This window comes from Heteronotia binoei, chromosome 15, assembly GCF_032191835.1.
Source record: "Heteronotia binoei isolate CCM8104 ecotype False Entrance Well chromosome 15, APGP_CSIRO_Hbin_v1, whole genome shotgun sequence".
Taxonomy (NCBI): domain Eukaryota; kingdom Metazoa; phylum Chordata; class Lepidosauria; order Squamata; family Gekkonidae; genus Heteronotia; species Heteronotia binoei.
In genome coordinates, this window is record NC_083237.1 from 62941066 (window position 1) to 62961771 (window position 20706).

Sequence of the window (20706 nt, forward strand, 5' to 3'; positions counted from 1 at the left end):
GCATGGGATAGAGAAGGCAGAGAAAGAAACACTTTTCTCTCTTTCTCACAATACAAGAACTCGTGGGCACTCAATGAAATTGCTGAGCAGTCGGGTTAGAACAAATAAAAGGAAGTTCTTCTTCACCCAAAGGGTGATTAGCCCATGGAATTCACTGCCACAGGAGGTGGCCGCGGCTACAAGCATAGCCAGCTTCAAGAGGGGATTGGATAAGCATATGGAGCAGAAGTCCATCAGTGGCTATTAGCCACAGGATATCGATGGAACTCTCTGTCTGGGGCAAGTGATGCTCTGTATTCTCGGTGCTTGGGGGGGAGCAACAGTGGGAGGGCTTCTAGTGTCCTGGCCCCACTCATGGACCTCCTGATGGCACCCGGGTTCTGGCTACTGTGTGACACAGAGTGTTGGCCTGGATGGGCCATGGCCTGATTTACCATGGCTTCTCTTACGTTCTTACGAAACCAATGGCAGTGGAAATCCATATGCTCCGTAAGCAGCGATTCTTCTTTCAAGAGCCTCCCCCGGGTCTCGAACACTCCCCCCATCCCCCGAGGTGGGTTCCACTCACCAGAGCACAGCTCCCCCTTGAAGCGGACGCAGGAGAAATCATCGCATTCACAGTACTTGCCGGAGACCTTGCCGAAATCGCTTCCGTAACACACGCACTGGCCGCAGATACACTCGCCCCGCTGGTTGCAGAGAGGCTGCCCCTCCTGGGGGCTGCAGTTGTCCTGCTGGGAGGGGCTGTATTCTTCCTCGGAGCACTCACAGTGAGAGCCCAGCCGGCCTGGGTTACACCGGCACATGCCGCACTCAAAAGTGCCGTTGCCGAAGGAACAGAGGGGGCTGTCGGGCTCCGCACCTCGCTGGCACCTGCAGTCACAGTTGAAGTTCACTACCACCGTCAGGCTGTCCTTGAAGCCCACGGGCTTGATGGTGAAAGACTTCCGCCGCTCTTGGGGGCAGCCGCGCACCTTGGCTTCGATGCTGAAGCTCACCTGGGAAGGAGATGCAGACGAAACCCATTCTTAACCCACAACAAGGAAGCACTCTAAACCAGGGGTCCCTCATGTGGTGCCTACGGGGTCCGCCAACACCTTCTCTGGTGTCCATCGAGTGTTTTTAGGAAGTGGGTGAGCTCATGTAGGGCTTCTGATTGACTCTTGGAGATTTGATTGGCTCTACAGATCTTTTTAAAACGTCGCTTTGGCGGCAGCTGTTCCCACAGCACAAGGATCTGCACGGTGTGACTGAAATGAAGCTCATTTTGTGGCTGGCTCCGCCTCCTGCAGAAGCCATTTTAGAAGGAGATATTGGATTTATATCCCGCCCTATACTCTGAATCTCAGTCTCAGAGTGGCTCACAATACCCTTTACCTTCCCCTCCCCCCCCACAACAGACACCCTGTGAGGTAGATAAAGATATTGGATTTATATCCTGCCCTCCACTCCGAAGAGTCTCAGAGAGGCTCACAATCGCCTTTTATCTTCCTCCCCGCCCCCACAACAGACACCCTGTGAGGCAGATGAAGATATTGGATTTATATCCCACCCTCCACTCCAAAGAGTCTCAGAGCGGCTCCCTATTCTCCTTTCCCTTCCTCCCTCACAACAGACACCCTGTGAGGTAGATGAAGATATTGGATTTATATCCCGCCCTCCACTCCGAAGAGTCTCAGAGCGGCTCACAATCGCCTTTTATCTTCCTCACCGCCCCCACAACAGACACCCTGTGAGGCAGATGAAGATATTGGATTTATATCCCACCCTCCATTCCAAAGAGTCTCAGAGCGGCTCACAATCTCCTTTCCCTTCCTCCCTCACAACAGACACCCTGTGAGGTAGATGAAGATACTGGATTTATATCCCGCCCTATACTTTGAATCTCAGTCTCAGAGCAGTCACAATCTCCTTTACCTTCCCCCCCCCCGCCCAAAAAAACCCAGACACCCTGTGAGGTAGGTGTGGCAGCCATTTTGTTGCTGTGCCCACCATACCATGTCAGAATTCCGAATGTGCCCACAGGCTCAAAAAGGTTGAGTATACTTGTCCTTAACATTTCCCAAGTCAGCACTTACAAATCATACACACACAGACAATAACAGATCTCCTGCCAACTTTTTTTACTATGGCCGGAAAAAAAATTACGAGGTGAACACAGGATTTCCAACTCCACGCTTACCTCATACAAAGAATGATTTGAGGACAGACATGACTTGGAGGGAGGGGGGCAGGTTACAATCCTTTCTTTCCTGTTGTTTTTTCCCATTCCCTCAGGCTAACTTATTTCCCCAAGATTGGCTCCAAGATTGGAAACAAGCCTGAGTGTGTGTGTGTGAGAGATTTACTGTAGGGGTGGAAAGGCAGGAAAACTGTGGGTATTTGTCAAGTATGGTCACTGCAGAAATTTATACAAACATGGCTTGCATTATTTACAGTGCAGGCAATAAGATATCGGAAACAACTGAAAGGTGGAAGTATTTAATTATTTTAAGCCTAATATTTCAGACTTGAAAATTTTGGAAATTATATGTGTTTGTTGTTATTTGAAGGGTCTTTTGACTGTATTAAACATGGACGATGATGACACAAACATAGTCCGTTGCCATCTATCAACTATTGGAGTTGTTAGGCTTTCTTATGCCTTCCATTTGCCTGTCCCAAATTATATGAGAGCTTTTTTCAGTGTGGCTGTTCCCTGGGATACAGGTGGGTTTTCACAACTGACCAAACATCCATTTCAAGTTGGGAAGGATGGCTGAAGCCGCTTCCCAACATGGGATACAGTTCTGGTCTGAACTGCGCATCATGTGGAGGCACTGAGGCAAACCCATTCGATGAAACTGCTGAGCAGCCAGGTTAAAACGGATAAAAGGAAGTACTTCTTCACCCAAAGGGTGATTAACATGTGGAATTCACTGCCACAGGAGGTGGTGGCGGCCACAAGCGTAGCCACCTTCAAGAGGGGTTTAGATAAAAATATGGAGCACAGGTCCATCAGTGGCTATTAGCCACAGTGTGTGTGTGTATAAATTTTTTGCCACTGTGTGACACAGAGTGTTGGACTGGATGGGCCGTTGGCCTGATCCAACATGGCTTCTCTTATGTTCTTATGTTCTAACCCACAGCTCATGCTTAAATGTTATCCTTAATCCTACCTGCATGATCTCCAATGCATGAATTATTCATGAAGGCAAGACACATGATCTCCAATGCATGAATTATTCATGAAGGCAAGACACACACCCCTCCAATTTCAAATCATTATTTTCTAATGGCTTTTCATTAGATTTCATGCATCCCTGACGTGTGAAAGATGAGTGTTATTTTTGGCTAACACCCATCTGTCATACAGCAATGTGTCCATGTCACTGCCCATGTGACCCGGAAGTAACATCATCATGTCCAGGATGTCATGGTGATGCTCTGGTATTTGGACAAAAACTCTATGGTAAATTTGGCTTCTACCATAGAGCTTTTGCCCAAATACCAGAGTGTCGCCCCGATGTTACGGATGTGATGATGTCACTTCTGTGTTACATAGTGACAGAGACGTATTGCTATATGTCAGGTGGCTCTCCTTATTTTGGGGGTAAGTTCCCTCTGCCAGCCAGCTGATTAGTGGTAGAGAGGTGGGGACTGGCAGGGGGGGGGGACCCCCACCTCCACTGGGAGTCCGGCAACCCTATGTATGTAGGAAACAAAGACAACAAATTGTCTGTACACAAATTTGGGGGAATTGTTTTTAACAGATTTTTAATTAGTATTTGCTTTGACCTGGGAGGAGGGAGAGAGGTGATACCATTAATCTGTGAAGACACTCCTCCATAAAAACTCCCAACTAGTTAAACAAAGATGCTTGTTTGGCATTAATATCCTGTGACCAATGGTGCAGTTTCCTATTCCTTTGGCTATGTCCTCCAATCCTCTGCAGTTTCTAGAGATTTAGTGCTGCCACTTCTCAGGTAACTCACCGTGTCTCCAATCTTAAGACCCATGCAAGACTTAACACCTTGGATAACTTCACCATCAAGGCAGGTGGCGTTAAATGAGAGAGACAACTCCTCCGGCAAGTTGCGCACCTCGAGCTCAACTTTGGACCGGATTTTCTAGAAGAGGGGGAGAAGGCAAAGAAAATATCCGGGCGTCCAACCAGAGATGGAACGAAACTTCACCCTTTCGACAGCCCTTCCACACTCCACTGCCCCGTGTGCTCACCTCATAAGAATCCAAAATGAGCTGCAAAACATTGCTAGAATCACGGGTCAAGGTCCCCACAGTCGTGCCAGGAATCAACTCACTGTAGTTCTGAAAAAGAAAACAATAGGAGGTTCTGGTTAAGTGGACAGAACAGAAGCCAAGGAGTGTGGGGTGTAATCATGGTCTCTGTGCTTGCTGCTATGTTCGTCAGCCTCCAGGTGGGCAAACAAACACAGAAATCTCACAGGATAGGTTTGGCAAACCGCAATAATTACTGTGTGTGATATCAAAATAGCAATCTATGCAACTTGCTTCACCGTACCATTTATATTCTTTACTAGTATACAGTTGCCGCCACGCGTACAATTTACAAAGCGAGCGACCGCTCTCAAAATGCTTGCTGTAACAATATTCAATATACCATTACAAAATCAACCCAATAGTACAATGGGATGGAGAAAGTAGAGAAAGAAGTACTTTTCTCCCTTTCTCACAATACAAGAACTCGTGGGCATTCGATGAAATTGCTGAGCAGACAGGTTAAAACGGATAAAAGGAAGTACTTCTTCACCCAAAGGGTGATTAATGTGTGGAATTCACTGCCACAGGAGGTGGTGGCGGCCACAAGTATAGCCACCTTCAAGAGGGGTTTAGATAAAAATATGGAGCACAGGTCCATCAGTGGCTATTAGCCGCAGTGTGTGTGTATATATAAATTTTTTTGCCACTGTGTGATACAGAGTGTTGGACTGGATGGGCCATTGGCCTGATCCAACATGGCTTCTCTTATGTTCTTACAAAACTAAGAATAGTGATTGGATTGGTGTCCTCTTCTTCTTTGAGGCTTGATGACGACATGCACCCCGGGTTTTCCTCAATTTGCGTGTTTCAATATGATCTTCATCTAAAAAGGTCAAGGTCGTCCCCCGTGCAAGCACCAGTCGTTTTTCGACTCTGGGGTGACGTCTCTTTCACAATGTTTTCACGGCAGACTTTTTACGGGGTGGTTTGCCATTGCCTTCCCCAGTCATCTACACTTCCCCCCACTCAGCAAGCTGGGGACTCATTTGACTGACCTCGGAAGGATGGAAGACTGAGTCAACCTGGAGGTCCCTTCCAACTCTATGATTCTGTTCTATGGAGCCTCCAGGGGTGTGCTTACATTCAGTTTTGATCCAGAGTTATTGAGCATTCAAATCGCCTGCCACCGTTCCATTTCAATTATTTCCTTTTTAAAATTGTGGATTTGCTGCGCTCATTTTGCGGAGCTAAGCTTCTGTATTGCAGCTCATGCACAGACTGCTGATGTCAGTTACAGGAGCTGCAGATATACGGTTCTGAGACATCACATTTTATTCTGAAGCCTGATTGCTGCATTCTGCAGATCTTTCCAGTGTTCACAGTTTCCTTATTACTCTACGATGCGGATTATTGCGAGCAAAAATTAAACTTTGTGAGATGAGCTGCGATCAGGGCAGCCGGAATACCATTGCTTAGAACAGGGAGGTATACGATTGCTTAGAGATCATTGCCACACAAATGTAAATTGAGGCAAGCAATGAGATGTGAAAATTTCAAGTGCTGTCAATTCTCATGCAAGGGACAGGGGGGAGTGGGGTCTGAAAATACAGAGGACTTCTACAACCATTCATTTGACACGCCTCTTGAGAAATGTCCAGATCAAAATTAGTTTCAAGAAAAACGAGGCGACAGCAGAGTCGGCACCCATTTCGCCTAAACGAATGTAGATGTTTCGGGAAGCAACGATGCAAGACAAGTTGTGAGCACGTTCCGTAGTGTAAAAGGTGAGTTTCCAACTAACTGTCAGGTGTAAAAACACCCTAGGTCACCTTCTTCTAAACTGGAAGCACTGCTCACAAAATGTCTTCACAAAAGCAACTTTTCACAAGTTACTCTTTGACCCAGACCTGCTGCTGGATATGTGGGTGGCAGCTCTGACCAAAAGTGCTTTTTATTAGCTTTGTCTGTGGGCTTTCCTGGAGAGAAAAGATCTGGCCCTATAGCGTACTCTCTAGTTACATCTAAATTAAGTTACTGCAATGCATTATATGTGGGGCTTACCTCGAAAAGTGAATGGAAACTTCAGCTGGTACAGAATGCTGTGACCAGAACGCCGCCTGGAGCAGGTCACAGAGACCATGTCTTTCTGGTCTTGTTTCATCTACACTGGCTTCCATTTTGCTTCCGGCACAATTCTAAGTGGTTGCGTTGACCTTCAGAGCCTATATATTGGTTTGGAACCAACATAACCGAAGGACTGCCGTGGCTCAGTGGAAGAGCATCTGCTTGGCATGCAGAAGGTGTCAGGTTCAATCCCCGGCATCTCCAGTTAAAAGGACCAGGCAGGAGGTGATGGGAAAGACCTCAGCCTGAGACCTTGGAGAACCGCTGCCCGTCTGAGTAGGCAACACTGACCTAAGTGGACCAAGAACCTGATTCAGTATAAGGCAGTTTCAAGTGTGAAACCATCTGACTACTACAACTGTCTTTGGAGGCCTTGTCCAGGTGCCCCACCTTCTGAGATTCGGTAGGTGGAAACCTGGAAGAGGGCTTTCTCAGTTATGACACAAAACCTCAGGGATTCCCTCCGCAGAGAGATCTGTCTGTCCCCTTCTCTTGCAATCTTCCCTCAGCAAATGAAGATACTTTTTTGTTTCTATTTGTTTGCTGGGGGTCCACTCATTGATTCCTCCATCCTGGCTCATGTTTTATTGCTGTTTTTATGCCTTTGTACATATTTTAGATCTCCTTTCATTATTTCAACGATGTTTGTTTTTGTGGGAGGGTTGGCTTTAAATGACGAAAATGTGATTTTATTATGTATGTTTTAAATTTCTTATCCACCTTGGTGGCTCTTGGGGAGGGCAGACAGGCAGGATACAAATTCTATAAATAAAATAGAAATAAGTAATAAAGCTGTGACATGTTTGTTTTATTGTAAGCTCTGGAATTCGGCATTTTCTGCTTGGAACGACGGCAAAGAGAAGAGCAGTGCAACATTTACATGGGCACAGCATGGTAAAGCACATTTACGTGGCACAGCATGGTAAAGCTGCAGAACTGCAGTCCTAAGCTCTGCTCACAACCTAAGTTCAATTCTGGCAGAAGCTGGGTTCAGGTAGCCAGCTCCAGACTGATTCAGCCTTCCATCCTTCCGAGATCGGTAAAATGAGTCCCCAGCTTGCTGGGGGGAAAGTGTAGATGACTGGGGAAGGCAATGGCAAACCACCCCGCAAAAAGTCTGCCGTGAAAATGTGATGTGACGTCACCCCAGAGTCGGAAACAGCTCGCACAGGGGACTACCTTTACCTTTTTAAGACTAACCCTCTTTCAGCGAACCCACCTCCAGACCCTATCAGCAAAGAACAGCTCTTACCTGATACAGCCCCACAATGGTCTGAGTCACAGCAAAAATCAAGTTAATGTTTTTCTGGGAGAGTTTATCAGTCATCAGGCCAAGGGATGGATAATCCTTGAGAGAGAGAAAGAAAGAGAGAGAAAATAAGAAAGAAGACCAAATAAGTCACTTTAGTTTTGGGGAAAAGAACAATGGTAGGTTGCATGTTGGGAAACAGAAGCACTTATCTCATTTGCTTCACAATGGCTGGGCCCAGGCGGGCAGTTTCAACAGCTCCTGATCCAGTCATATACTCACAGGTGTTATCTATATACCCAAACATATGCAGAAGCCGAATTCCAGCCATCCGCCCCACTCTCCCAAATCTCCATGCAGTGAGCATCAGCCTTTTCAGATCTTGGCACCCACTCAGTGTGAGATCTACTTGTCGGCAGAATGCCTATGTAGCAGTTAGGATACAGAACTGATTCAAGGTAACGAAACCTTTATTTATGGAGCTAACAAACTTGCTAAGAAAAGAGATAAACCTTGCTGCCTTACTAGCTGAGAGAGTTCTGAGAAAAAAGCCCTAAAATGTAAAGACATCATGATGTGAGAGTAAGAGCGGCCAAATTGGTCCTTGGCGGGGCTTCAATTCAGCAGGAGCTCACAGGTGTCAAGAGTCACTCCATCTTTGTTCCTCTTGCCATATATATTCAATGTATAACCTCTTGCCATATATGCTCAATGTGCAACTATATAACGCAGTGCTGTGCTATGCTGGCTTGGAAGCATCCCCGCCGCTTATCAGAAGGGAGGTTAGTATGCCTGGGAACTGGCTAGTTACTACGCAACCATGGTCAAAGAGCTGGAGGAGATGTAACTAAGGGGTGATAACGGGCACCTGGGGTGATGACTGAATAATAGAGAACCCGTGCATATGAACATATGAAGCTGCCTTATACTGAATCAGACCCTCGGTCCATCAAAGTCAGTATTGTCTTCTCAGACTGGCAGCGGCTCTCCAGGGTCTCAAGCTAAGGTTTTTCACACCTATTTGCCTGGACCCTTTTTTGGAGATGCCGGGGATTGAACCTGGGACCTTCTGCTTACCAAGCAGATGCTCTACCACTGAGCCACAGCCCCATTCATGACTCTCCAGGGTCTCCAGCTGAGGTTTTTCACACCTATTTGCCTGGACCCTTTTAGTTGGAGATGCCGGGGATTGAACCTGGGACCTTCTGCTTCCCAAGCAGATGCTCTACCACTGAGCCACCATCCCTCCCCAACATATGAAGCTACCTTATACTGAATCAGACCCTCAGTCCATCAAAGTCAGTATTGTCTTCTCAGACTGGCAGTGGCTCTCCAGGGTCTCAAGCTAAGGTTTTTCACACCTATTTGCCTGGATCCTTTTAGTTGGAGATGCCGGGGATTGAACCTGGGACCTTCTGCTTACCAAGCAGATGCTCTGCCACTGAGCCACAGCCCCATTCATGGCTCTCCAGGGTCTCAAGCTAAGGTTTTTCACACCTATTTGCCTGGACCCTTTTAGTTGGAGATTCCGGGGATTGAACCTGGGACCTTCTGCTTACCAAGCAGATGCTCTACCACTGAGCCACCGTCCTTCCCCAACATATGAAGCTACCTTATACTGAATCAGACCCTCAGTCCATCAAAGTCAGTATTGTCTTCTCAGACTGGCAGTGGCTCTCCAGGGTCTCCAGCTGAGGTTTTTCACACCTATTTGTCTGGACCCTTTTTTGGAGATTCCGGGGATTGAACCTGGGACCTTCTGCTTACCAAGCAGATGCTCTACCACTGAGCCACCGTCCCTCTCCAAATTCCCCGCTTTGGCTTGGCGCGCTTGGCTTGAGTGGCAACGGTCAGGGCGAGGGGTTATAAGTGCCAGGAACTGGGGGGAGAGCCAGTTCCGACAACGCCTGTATCTGCTTATGATGCTAGAATAAAGATCTTGAACTCTATGTGTCTTATTCTTGCCTCTGGGTCCGGCAACAGGAGCACAGCTCCTGAACCTCTAGCTGGGGTCTGCATGCAGTGGGGAGTTCTCTCCGTGCTACACGGATTGATTGATTGCGAACAGTTCCGCAGGGCCTGCAAGACCACCCTTTTTCGATTGGCCTTCACCGACTAAGGGGGAAACTGCTAGTGGAATCTATATAATAGCACCAATTATGTTAATTTTAATGATTTTATTGATTTTAGAGTTTTAGTAGAGTTTTAATTAATGTGTTAATTAGTTATGTTCAAAATACCTGTAAAACTATTGTATTGATTATGTTGTTAGCCGCCCTGAGCCTGCTTCGGCGGGGAGGGCGGGATACAAATAAAATTGATTGATTGATTGATTGATTGATACACACAGATCCTGGGGCATACGCAAATGAGATATGCTACTGAGCTCCTGGCACCTTTTTTCCTACAAAACAGCCCCTAGTCCTCAGGGAACAGAGAGACAAGATGAAGAAGGTCAGTTTTTATACCCTGCTTTTCTCTAACTCAAGGAGTTTCAAAGTGGCTTATAATCTTCTTCCCTTCCTCTCCCCACAACAAGCACCTTGTGGTGAGGTAGGTGGAGCTGAGAGAGTTCTCAGAGAACTGTGACTGGCCCAAGGTCACCCAGCGGGAAGCATATGGAAGAGGAGAATGGCCTTAGGAGAAGTTGGTCCCCGGGCCCCATAGCTAGGGGACTCTGCCCTTACTAGTGTGGTAGAAGCCGCATAGTAGTTGTTGCTGTCGATGTGGCACTGCCCATCATTGGGCGTTACGATGCCTGCCAGTCTCCCATCTAAAGCGATGTGTGTCTTTGCATCTGTCGTGAAAACCAACAAGTGGGAGGCCTCCGGTCTCCAGCCAATCTTTTCCTGCAGAGGAAGAAGAAGATCTTATTAGATTAATATCCCACCCTCCACTCTGAAGAACCTCAGAGCGGCTCACGATCTCCTTTATCTTCCTCCCCCACAACAGACATCCTGTGAAGTAGATGAAGATATTGGATTTATATCCCGCCCTCCACTCCAAAGAGTCTCAGAGCGGCTCACAATCTCCTTTATCTTCCTCCCCCACAACAGACACCCTGTGAGGTAGATGAAGATATTGGATTTATATCCCGCCCTCCACTCCGAAGAGTCTCAGAGCGGCTCACAATCTCCTTTCCCTTCCTCCCCCACAACAGACACCCTGTGAGGTAGATGAAGATATTGGATTTATATCCCGCCCTCCACTCCGAAGAGTCTCAGAGCGGCTCACAATCTCCTTTCCCTTCCTCCCCCATAACAGACACCCTGTGAGGTAGATGAAGATATTGGATTTATATCCCGCCCTCCACTCCGAAGAGTCTCAGAGCGGCTCACAATCTCCTTTCCCTTCCTCCCCCACAACAGACACCCTGTGAGGTAGATGAAGATATTGGATTTATATCCCACCCTCCACTCTGAAGAGTCTCAGAGCGGCTCACAATCTCCTTTACCTTCCTCCCCCACAACAGACACCCTGTGATGTGGGTGGGGCTGAGAAGACTCTCACAGCAGCTGCCCTTTCAAGGACAACTCCTACGAGAGCTATGGCTGACCCAAGGCCGTTCCAGCAGCTGCAAGTGGAGGAGTGGGGAATCAAACCCGGTTCCCTCAGATAAGAGTCCGCACACTTAACCACTACACCAAACTGGCTCCCAGCAAAATAAAAACAGCAGTGTGGTTCCCACAGTGGCAAAGCTCAGAGAAAAGGGCTCACACTCAAAACCCACAGATGCAAACTAGCTATTCTCTGCAGTTAGAGTAGGGAAAGCGCGCTCTTTTTCAATTCCTGAGATATTCAGGAAACTGTGGGTTGACAGTGTGCGTGGGAAGTTCTTCGGTTTGAGTAATCTGATAAGTGCAGCTCCAGCTGCTGTGCTAAAAAGACAAACTCCAAACAGCCGTTTAAACAGATATATTTGGGGTAAAGGCGGTAGAGGCAGTTATGGTCAGTCCAAATGGTCATACACAGATAATCCGTCCAGTCAAGGCAACAGCACAGAAGCAGTATCCAGTAGAATACTCAACATACCAGTCCATACATCAATCCTTATCCAGTCCTTCAGAGTAACAGTCTGAGTACAAGATATTGCTCCTCTCTTACACACCGTTCTCCTCTCCTCGTATCACCCACACTGAGTGAGAGTTAGGCTTCTGCTATTATAGTACAGCTAGCCAATCACTTGCATTGATCTGTTAATTAGCTGCACATGCTACTCACCTGATATGCATTATCCTGTATAGCTGGAGTTACATAACTATTACTCAGCATTTTGCTCTCTTAAAGAACCCAATGCTGTCATGGGTCACAACCCAAATGAGGCCCTTCTACAAACTCGTGAACATAGGGCACAATCCATTGGGGAGTTGGCTGGCAGGGAGTTTATGGCGCCCTTTTATTTCAATACGAATCCATGTGTTTTCGTCACACCTCCCACAACGTTACACTCAAGCTCTAATGAGATTATTATTATTAGTTATTTGATTTAAGAATTGCCTTATCCCAGCTGATGCCAGGCTCTAGGCGATGTACATCAACAAAAAATACATATAAAATCAGTAAATCCAGCTACTTAAAAAAAAGATTAAAACCTGATAACATCCTTTGTAGTGTGCAACGATGGGCACTCTCTTATGCTGCGAGTCCAAAATGTGCTTCAGCGACTTGCTCCTTTTTTGCTGCTGCTCTCAAGGAAGAGTCAGATAATCCTAAAAATGCTAGTACCATGTTGCTTGTATCTGGGTTTGCTCACTCAACAATATAGTCATTTTATTTAGTTACTTACTTGTCTAAACCATGCTTTTCTCCCCAATTTGGGGACTCAAAGCAACTTAAACCATTGTTCCCGCCTCCTCTATTTTACCTGCACAACCAGAAGTAGATTAGGCTGACATAGACACAGAGTAACTGTACCAGGCAGGGGTGGCCAAACCGTGGCTCAGGAGCCACATGTAGGCACACACATGGTGGGGCTCTTGAAGCCCCCGCTGTCCTGTCAGCAAACATGGAGAAGGCATTTCTCTCTTTAAAGCACTTGCCCAAGCCAAGCAAGCCAGCAGCTTGGAGAATGCATTTAAAGTTAAAAAGCTGCTTTTCCCCCCACCTCTCCCTCCCACATCTATTTTCCTTCCTTCTTTCTGGCTCTCAAACATCTGACGCTCATGTCTTGCGGCTCTCAAACATCTGATGTTTATTCTGTGTGGCTCTTATGATAGGCAAGTTTGGCCACCCCCTGGTATAGCCGCTATAACTCCATCTTTGTTACAGGCTGGTGCTTAGCTTTTCTCCACTCCTCCACTTACACCTGCTGGAATGGCCTTGGGTCAGCCATAGCTCTCGTAGGAGTTGTCCTTGAAAGGGCAGCTGCTGTGAGAGTCTTCTCAGCCCCACCCACTTCACAGGGTGTCTGTTGTGGGGGAGGAAGATAACGGAGATTGTCCCCTTAAGTTTTGTGAAGGGACAGCCATGAAGCCACTTCCAAGAGAATATTTTTCTCTCTCATGCGTGTTAGCAGACCCTGTCTGCAAAGCCTGCTTTGTTTTCTCTCACCAGTAGACACCAGGTGTGAGATGGCCTGGCTCATCTAGTATTGGGGAACTGAAATAGCTTGATGAATAGTTTGTTTTACTCATAGCCAGCACGAGGGTATAAGATGCTCACTTTTAGCTCTGCATCTCGTCTTGAGGTCTGGCTAAGTTTCACTCTGTGTGTGTGTGTGTTGGAGACCCAGCAGATGGGAGCTTGGCCTGCTATCCCTTATTCTTGATCGCTGCTTATTAAAATATCCTCGTAAGCAAACGTGGATCTTGCATCATGCTTCTTTGGGATTTCGGCCCACCTGGAGCTCCTGGCCAAAGCCCCAAACACAAAGTCATCGGGCAAGCTTCCATGGCAGAGCAGGGGATCTGAATCCCAGGGCTTCTAGATTGAACTGTTTCCCCATGCTGGTTATGTTTTCATAGTCCACTGGGGTCTTAATTTTGCAATACAGGCCAACAGTTGAGCCAGCCACCCAAGGACTTTGGAGATCTTGAACAGCTGCAGTGACTAAGAATAGGGAAGGGGCCAGGCTGCTGCAGGATTCTTTTCTGTGGCCCCAGAAGGTAGGACCAGAACCGGTGGGTTGAAATTAAATCAAAAGAGTTTCAGGCTCAACATTAGGAAGAGCTTCCTGACCGTTAGAGCGGTTCCTCAGTGGAACAGGCTTCCTCCTTGGGAGGTGGTGGGCTCTCCTTCCTTGGAGGTTTTGAAACAGAGGCTGGATGGCCATCTGACAGCAATGTGGGTCCTGTGTTTTTCTGGGGGGAGGGGCGGTATTTGTACCATACCATACCAAACCTTTAATGGCATAATAGATTCAGATAAAAATACACAGAATATAAAAATTTAAACACTGGAGATAAAATCAAAATGAAACCGAGCTTACGGATGCATTCAAACATGGTCAGAATTAAATTTAAGGATGTCAGCCAGAAATTTTGCCACAGCCTCACTAACCACCCCCCTCAGTATCGCTCAATAAATAATAACAGGGTGGCAGAATAGACAAATCAGGGGGAAAAGAAAGCTTGCCAAATAAATCTTTGCGGAGGTTATGGTAAAAAGAACACTCAAGCAATATATGCTGGATTGAGTCAGGAGTATTTGCTCCACAGGAGCAAAGTCTGTCGGCTAAAGGGACTCGCTGATATCTCCCTTGTAAAACTTTGGAGGGAAACGCATTTAGTCTAGCCAGCATAAATGCCCTGCGATGACTTGGACTGGTTAAGTCTGATAGATAATTGGGCATTTTGCCACAGAAAGCATAGAGACCTAAGGAAGCTGGAGAGCAAATATAAGGGTCAGTTGGCCGTATTTGTGAGTTTCCTGCCTTGTGCAGGAGGTTGGACTAGATGACCCTGGAGGTCCCATCCAACTCTGTGATTCTATGATTCTATGCTGCAACACTAGTACATCTGATGGGGGGAGAGTTTCCTCTGCTTTTGGGGCCTCCAGCCCACTGCCATGGAGTGGGCCTTGCAGGGGAGTTCTGTCCCTGAAGACAACCATTGCATCTAACATGCTTGGCACAACGATGTCACCCAGTGATGACGTCATTGTCCCATGCACATTGCATGGGGGATGCTCTAGCACAGGGGTGGCCAAACTGGCTTAACAGAAGAGCCACGTAGAATAAACATCAGATGTCTGAGAGTTGCGAGACGTGAATGTCAGACGTTTGAGGACTGCAAAACATGAACGTCGGGTATCTGAGAGCAAGAAGGATGGAAGGCAAATAGATGGGGAGGAAGAGGTGAAAAGAAAGCAACTTTAACTTTAAATGCGTTCTGCAAGCTGCCGGCTGGCTTGGCAAAATGATTTAAAGAGAGAAATGCCTTCTCCAAGCCGGCTGATGGGGCAGCGCGAGCTTCAAGAGCCACACAATATATGTGCAAGAGCCACATATGGCTCCCGAGCTGCAGTTTGGCCACCTTTGCTCTAGCGTTTGGGCAAAAACTCTACGATGACCACAGAGTCTCCCCTCCCCCCCAAAAAAGATAGAGCGTCTCTGCACAACATGCCTGGAGTGATGATTTCACTTCTGGCCAGCGTTCCTTCTAAGCTGAGTTAGCGTGAGCTAGCTCACAGATTTTTAGCCTCCAGCTCACACATTTTTTGTCTCGGCTCAGAAAGGACGACCCCAGAGCATAATAATCGATGCAGCAGCTCACAGCTTTAATGCCAGTCACTCACAACTTTAATGCCAGTAGCTCACACAGTAGAATTTTTGCTCACAAGACTCTCTACAGCAGGGGTCCTCAAACTTTTTAAATAGGGGGCCAGTTCACTGTCCCTCAGACTGTTGGAGGGCCGGACTGTTGTGGTGGCTGCCGTTACTGTACAAGGCTGCGGGCCGTCAGTTCTCCATCTTCTGCATCTCTCTCCCTTCCCCACACCACACACCCCGGCCTGGGAACTCACCTCACCTCGGTATCGCCTCACACTCTGTCTCTGCCGCCTCAGCCCAGTGCCGGAAGTGTGCATTGCTAACGCGAGTTTAGGTCAAACGTCACTTCCGGTCTGATTTTGCCATAACCCGGGGGGCCGCATAAACGTCCTCAGCGGGCCGCATCTGGCCCGCGGGCCGTAGTTTGAGGACTCCTGCTCTACAGCTTAGAGGGAACATTGCTTCTGGGTGATACCATCGTGGCGCGCACATGCCTTGCGCGCGTGAAAAGAACCCCACAAAGAGGACTGGAGTCCCCTGCCAGCAGTGACCTAAGTTCTGGCAACTCTAAAAAAGGCTGAGGTGAAGACAACGCAAAAACCCCACAATCTGAGACCCTGGAGTGCTGCTCCCATCAGGGGTGGGCCACAGCGACGCTGACAGGCCAAAGGTCTCGCTCTGTAACTTCATATGGAGCACCAGCCCTGATACTCTACCCGCAGAACCCCTCCCCCCCCCACTGACCCCTGGCAAAGGGTCTCTTACGTCACAGACAATGGCCTGGATGACTGCATCGAATCCTCCTTCGGGTGCATCGCGGTTCCTCGAAACTTGCTGCTTCCTCACCTCCTCGTTGAAACGGCTCACCTTATTCGTGAGTGCCAGAACGTGCTTGTAGCCAAACATCGGGAGGCAGCGGTTATCCGGCGGGGCCAAGCTAGGGAGCAGTGGAAACAGTTTCAGCTTGTTTCAATTTATATCCCGCCCTTCCCGCCGAAGCGGCTCAGGGCGGCTCACGACATATAAAATCTAACATAAAGTTTGGCCTTAAAATACATCAGTTTACAACAACGGCTTTTAAAAACGCATCAATTTAGACAATTTAAAACAGTGAAATAGTAAAACATACCGAACAAGCGATCTGCCAAAATGATACACTACAACCTTCCATAAAGTTTCCAAGGTCAGTTAGTTATAGGCCAGCCGGAAGACGGCTGTCTTGCAGGCCCTGCAGAACTGCCCAAGGTCCCGCAGGGCCCTCACCTCTTCCGGCAGCTGGTTCCACCAGCAAGGCGCCATTACCGAAAAGGCCCTGTCCCTGGTGGATTTCACCTCCTTTGGCCCAGGGATTACAAACAGGTTTTGAGAACCCGATCTCAGTACTCTCTGGGGAACATGTGGGGAGAGACGGTCCCTAAGGTAGGCAGGTCCTAGGCCATATAGGGCTTTAAAGGTAATAACCAGCACCTTGTACCGAAACAACTTTGGATAGGAACACGGAACTGGAATTTAAGGGCAGCAACAGGGATCCCTGGATTCATCCCAAATTCCCACCAACACCGCTACTGTCGTACACGCCCATTCCTCCCAGGCAAACTCCTCTTCCCGCGACACTTACACAGACTCAAAGTTCAAAGCGAAAACAGGAGAAGCCAATGATTCTGTTGTAGCTTTGAACTCTGAGTTCGTGTAAGAAATTATTGGAATTGGGTTCCATTTTAACAGTCTGATTAACTGAAGAAGAGCAGTATTGAAACATGTTAAAATCTAGAGGAGATGTCTTACGAAGGCTGCAAGGATTTCCTGGCGTCTCCATTTGAAAGAATTTCACAAGAAGTTATGGACTGCATTATGAACTCTATTTATGGGAGGAAGGATTTCTGAAAATTCCTCCATTGGAAAGTATTGGTAGTATTGTAGTTTGTTAATAATTTGTAACTTTTCTGGAGGGAAGAAACTGGAAATTGATGTTGATCTTTGTATACATGGGCTTAAAGTTGCATACAGCAGGGGTGGCCAACGGTAGCTCTCCAGATGTTTTTTGCCTACAACTCCCATCAGTCCCAGCCAGCATGGCCAATGGCTGGGGCTGATGGGAGTTGTAGGCAAAAAAACATCTGGAGAGCTACCGCTGGCCACCCCTGCTATATAGGATAGATCCTATATAAGGACTGAAGTAACCTTCAGGTGGGGCCAGGAAAATTCCCAGATTTGCAGCTGATCTCCAGAGTACAGAAATCACTTCCCTTGGAGAAAATGGCTGCTTTGGAGGGGAGACTATATCGTCATCGTCATTGTCATCGTCATCACCACCACCATCACCACCACCAGGGGTGGAATTCTAGCAGGAGCTCCTTTGCATATTAGGCCACACACCCCTGATGTAGCCAATTCTCCAAGAGCTTACAGGGCTCTTAGTACAGGGTCCAGAGATAGAATTCTAGCAGGGGTTCCTTTGCATATTAGGCCACACCCCCTGATGTAGCCAATCCTCCAAGAGCTTACAGGGCTCTTAGTACAGGATCCAGAGAGAGAATTCTAGCAGGGGTTCCTTTGCATATTAGGCCACACACCCCTGATGGAGCCAATCCTCCAAGAGCTTACAGGGCTCTTAGTACAGGGTCCAGAGATAGAATTCTAGCAGGGGTCCTTTGCATATTAGGCCACACACCCCTGATGGAGCCAATCCCCCAAGAGCTTACAGGGCTCTTAGTACAGGGTCCAGAGATAGAATTCTAGCAGGGGTTCCTTTGCATATTAGGCCACACACCCCTGATGGAGCCAATTCTCCAAGAGCTTACAGGGCTCTTAGTACAGGGTCCAGAGATAGAATTCTAGCAGGGGTCCTTTGCATATTAGGCCACACACCCCTGATGGAGCCAATCCTCCAAGAGCTTACAGAGCTCTTAGTACAGGGTCCAGAGATAGAATTCTAGCAGGGGTTCCTTTGCATATTAGGCCACACACCCCTGATGTAGCCAATCCCCGAAGAGTTTACAGGGCTCTTAGTACAGGGTCCAGAGATAGAATTCTAGCAGGGGTTCCTTTGCATATTAGGCCACACACCCCTGATGGAGCCAATCCCCCAAGAGCTTACAGGGCTCTTCGTACAGGGTCCAGAGATAGAATTCTAGCAGGGGTTCCTTTGCATATTAGGCCACACACCCCTGATGGAGCCAATCCCCCAAGAGCTTACAGGGCTCTTAGTACAGGGTCCAGAGATAGAATTCTAGCAGGGGTTCCTTTGCATATTAGGCCACACCCCCTGATGTAGCCAATCCTCCAAGAGCTTACAAAAGGAGCCTTGTGTAAGCTCTTGGAGGATTGGCTACATCAGGGGTGTGTGGCCTAATATGCAAAGGAGCTCCTGCTAGAATTCCACCCCTGATCATCATCATCTTCAATTTATAACCTTGCCCTCCCCAAAACCAGCTGAGAGTGAGTGACAACAATTTAAAAAACATACATTCTAAAACCTTCTGAACGTTACAAAAAGGCAATTTCAATAAATACAATAAAATCAGTAAAAAACTACTGTACATCCCTTACTGCCATCTCTCCCCATCCCCAAACTCTGGCTTTGCTCCCACATTAAGGTTAAGCCTGGTTAAGGTATTTATCAGTGTTTGATAATATTACTGTCAAGTCCAGGTATGAGTGTGACGGCCCGCCCGCTACAGGCTCTGCCCCAAAATGAGGTCAGGAAGCAATTTCTTCCAGGCCAGTTTGGTCCGGGTCCTGGAGGCCTTTCCCCCCACCCCCCCTCTTTTGGGCATGGAGCAGGGTTCACTGGGGATGTATGTGTGTGGGGGAGGTCTTTGTGAATTCCCTGCACTGTGCAGACGGTTGGACTAGATGACCCTGGAGGTCCTTTCCAACTCTATGATTCTATGTTCCTAACTTAACCAGGATTCTTGCTCACCACACATACCGATATTAGGTTGACATCAGCGTTCCCTCTAAGCTGAGTTAGTGTGAGCTAGCTCACAGTTTTTTAGCCTCCAGCTCACACATTTTGGTTTTAGGGAGGATGGTCCCATTGAAAACTAATTTATGCAGCCACTCTCAACCTTAACGCCAATCACTCGCGAAGTAGGATTTTTGCTCACAAGACTCCACAGCCTTGGTTGACATTATCAGTTAATGGCCTTCATGGCAGGAATGGGGAATTTGATCTAGGATAACTACGACTGTCTTAGAGTTTCAGCCAATTCCATGAGGGAATCATAGAATCATAGAGCTGGGATCTCCAGGGTCATCTAGTCCAACCCCCTGCACAATGCAGGAAACTCACAAACACCTCTACCTAAATTCACAGGATCTTCATTGTTGGCAGATGGCCATCAAGAGGCATGATGTCACTTTTTCTCTCACCGTTATATAAGAAACAGCTTGCTAAATACATGGATGAAATATAAGAAATATGGAGATGAGAGAAAACCGTTATGGTGCCAGCAGAAGTGATAAAAATAACAGCTGAGACGGGTGAAGAAAAGTGGTTGTCATATAATCAACTATTAAAAATACAAAGTGGCAAAATAGAATTGAAAACTGCTGAAGAGCTGAATAATAAATATGATTGGTTTCAAATGCAACAAATAAAGAGCTTGGTGGAGAATGACATTAAAACTGAAGGAATAAGAAAAGAGCAAACAGAAATGGAAAAAGTTCTGCTTGGAGACAACGAAAAATTAATTTCAAAATTATATAAATTACTTTTAAAATGGTCTACGGAAGATGAAGTAGTGAAATCTCAAATGATTAAGTGGGCAATTAATGTAAATAAAGAAATACAGATGGAAACTTGGGAATATTTGTGGAAGAACTCTATGAAGCTTTTGACGTGTCATAGTATTAAAGAGAACTGTTTTAAAATGATGTATAGATGGTATATGACTCCTAAGAAATTAGCAAAGATGAATAATAAGATGCCAGACAGATGTTGGAAATGTAAAAAACATGAAGGCTCTTTCTACCATATGTGGTGGACTTGTGAAAGACCAAAAAAGTATTGGCAGATGATTCAACAAGAAATTTCTAGGTTCTTGGGATATGAATTTAAGAAAGTTGCAGAGACTTTTCTGTTGGGATTAGAAATGGAAAAATTTCCAAAAGAAGATAGAACTATAATTTGGTACTTGCCTTCAGCTGCTAGGACATTATATCCGCAGTTGTGGAAGCAAGAAAAAATACCAGAGAAATGGGATTGGATTGTAAAAGTTATGACATGGAGTGAAATGGACAAATTAACAAGAATTTTAAGAGACTATGATTTAGAAGTTTTTAAGATGGAGTGGGAAAAGTTCAGAAGAAATGTAGAAAAAGAGTGGAAAATAAAAGGACATTGGACAATTTTTGATAATGATTAAGTCTTAGAAAAAAGAAGAATATTAATTTTTGTTTT

General features: G+C 46.8%; 1 protein-coding gene across 1 annotated transcript in view; it reads right to left on the reverse strand.

Annotated features, from left to right (window-relative positions):
• The window catches only part of ITGB3 (integrin subunit beta 3), a 62615-nt gene that overhangs the window by 21888 nt on the left and 20021 nt on the right, over positions 1-20706 (reverse strand). Inside the window, exons 4-9 of the mRNA XM_060256008.1 lie at positions 16068-16239; positions 10282-10443; positions 7598-7693; positions 4219-4308; positions 3975-4109; positions 569-998 (exon numbers count right to left, since the gene is read on the reverse strand). Coding sequence (XP_060111991.1) covers positions 569-998; positions 3975-4109; positions 4219-4308; positions 7598-7693; positions 10282-10443; positions 16068-16239 — 1085 coding nt within the window. The remainder of the gene's footprint in view (positions 1-568; positions 999-3974; positions 4110-4218; positions 4309-7597; positions 7694-10281; positions 10444-16067; positions 16240-20706) is intronic.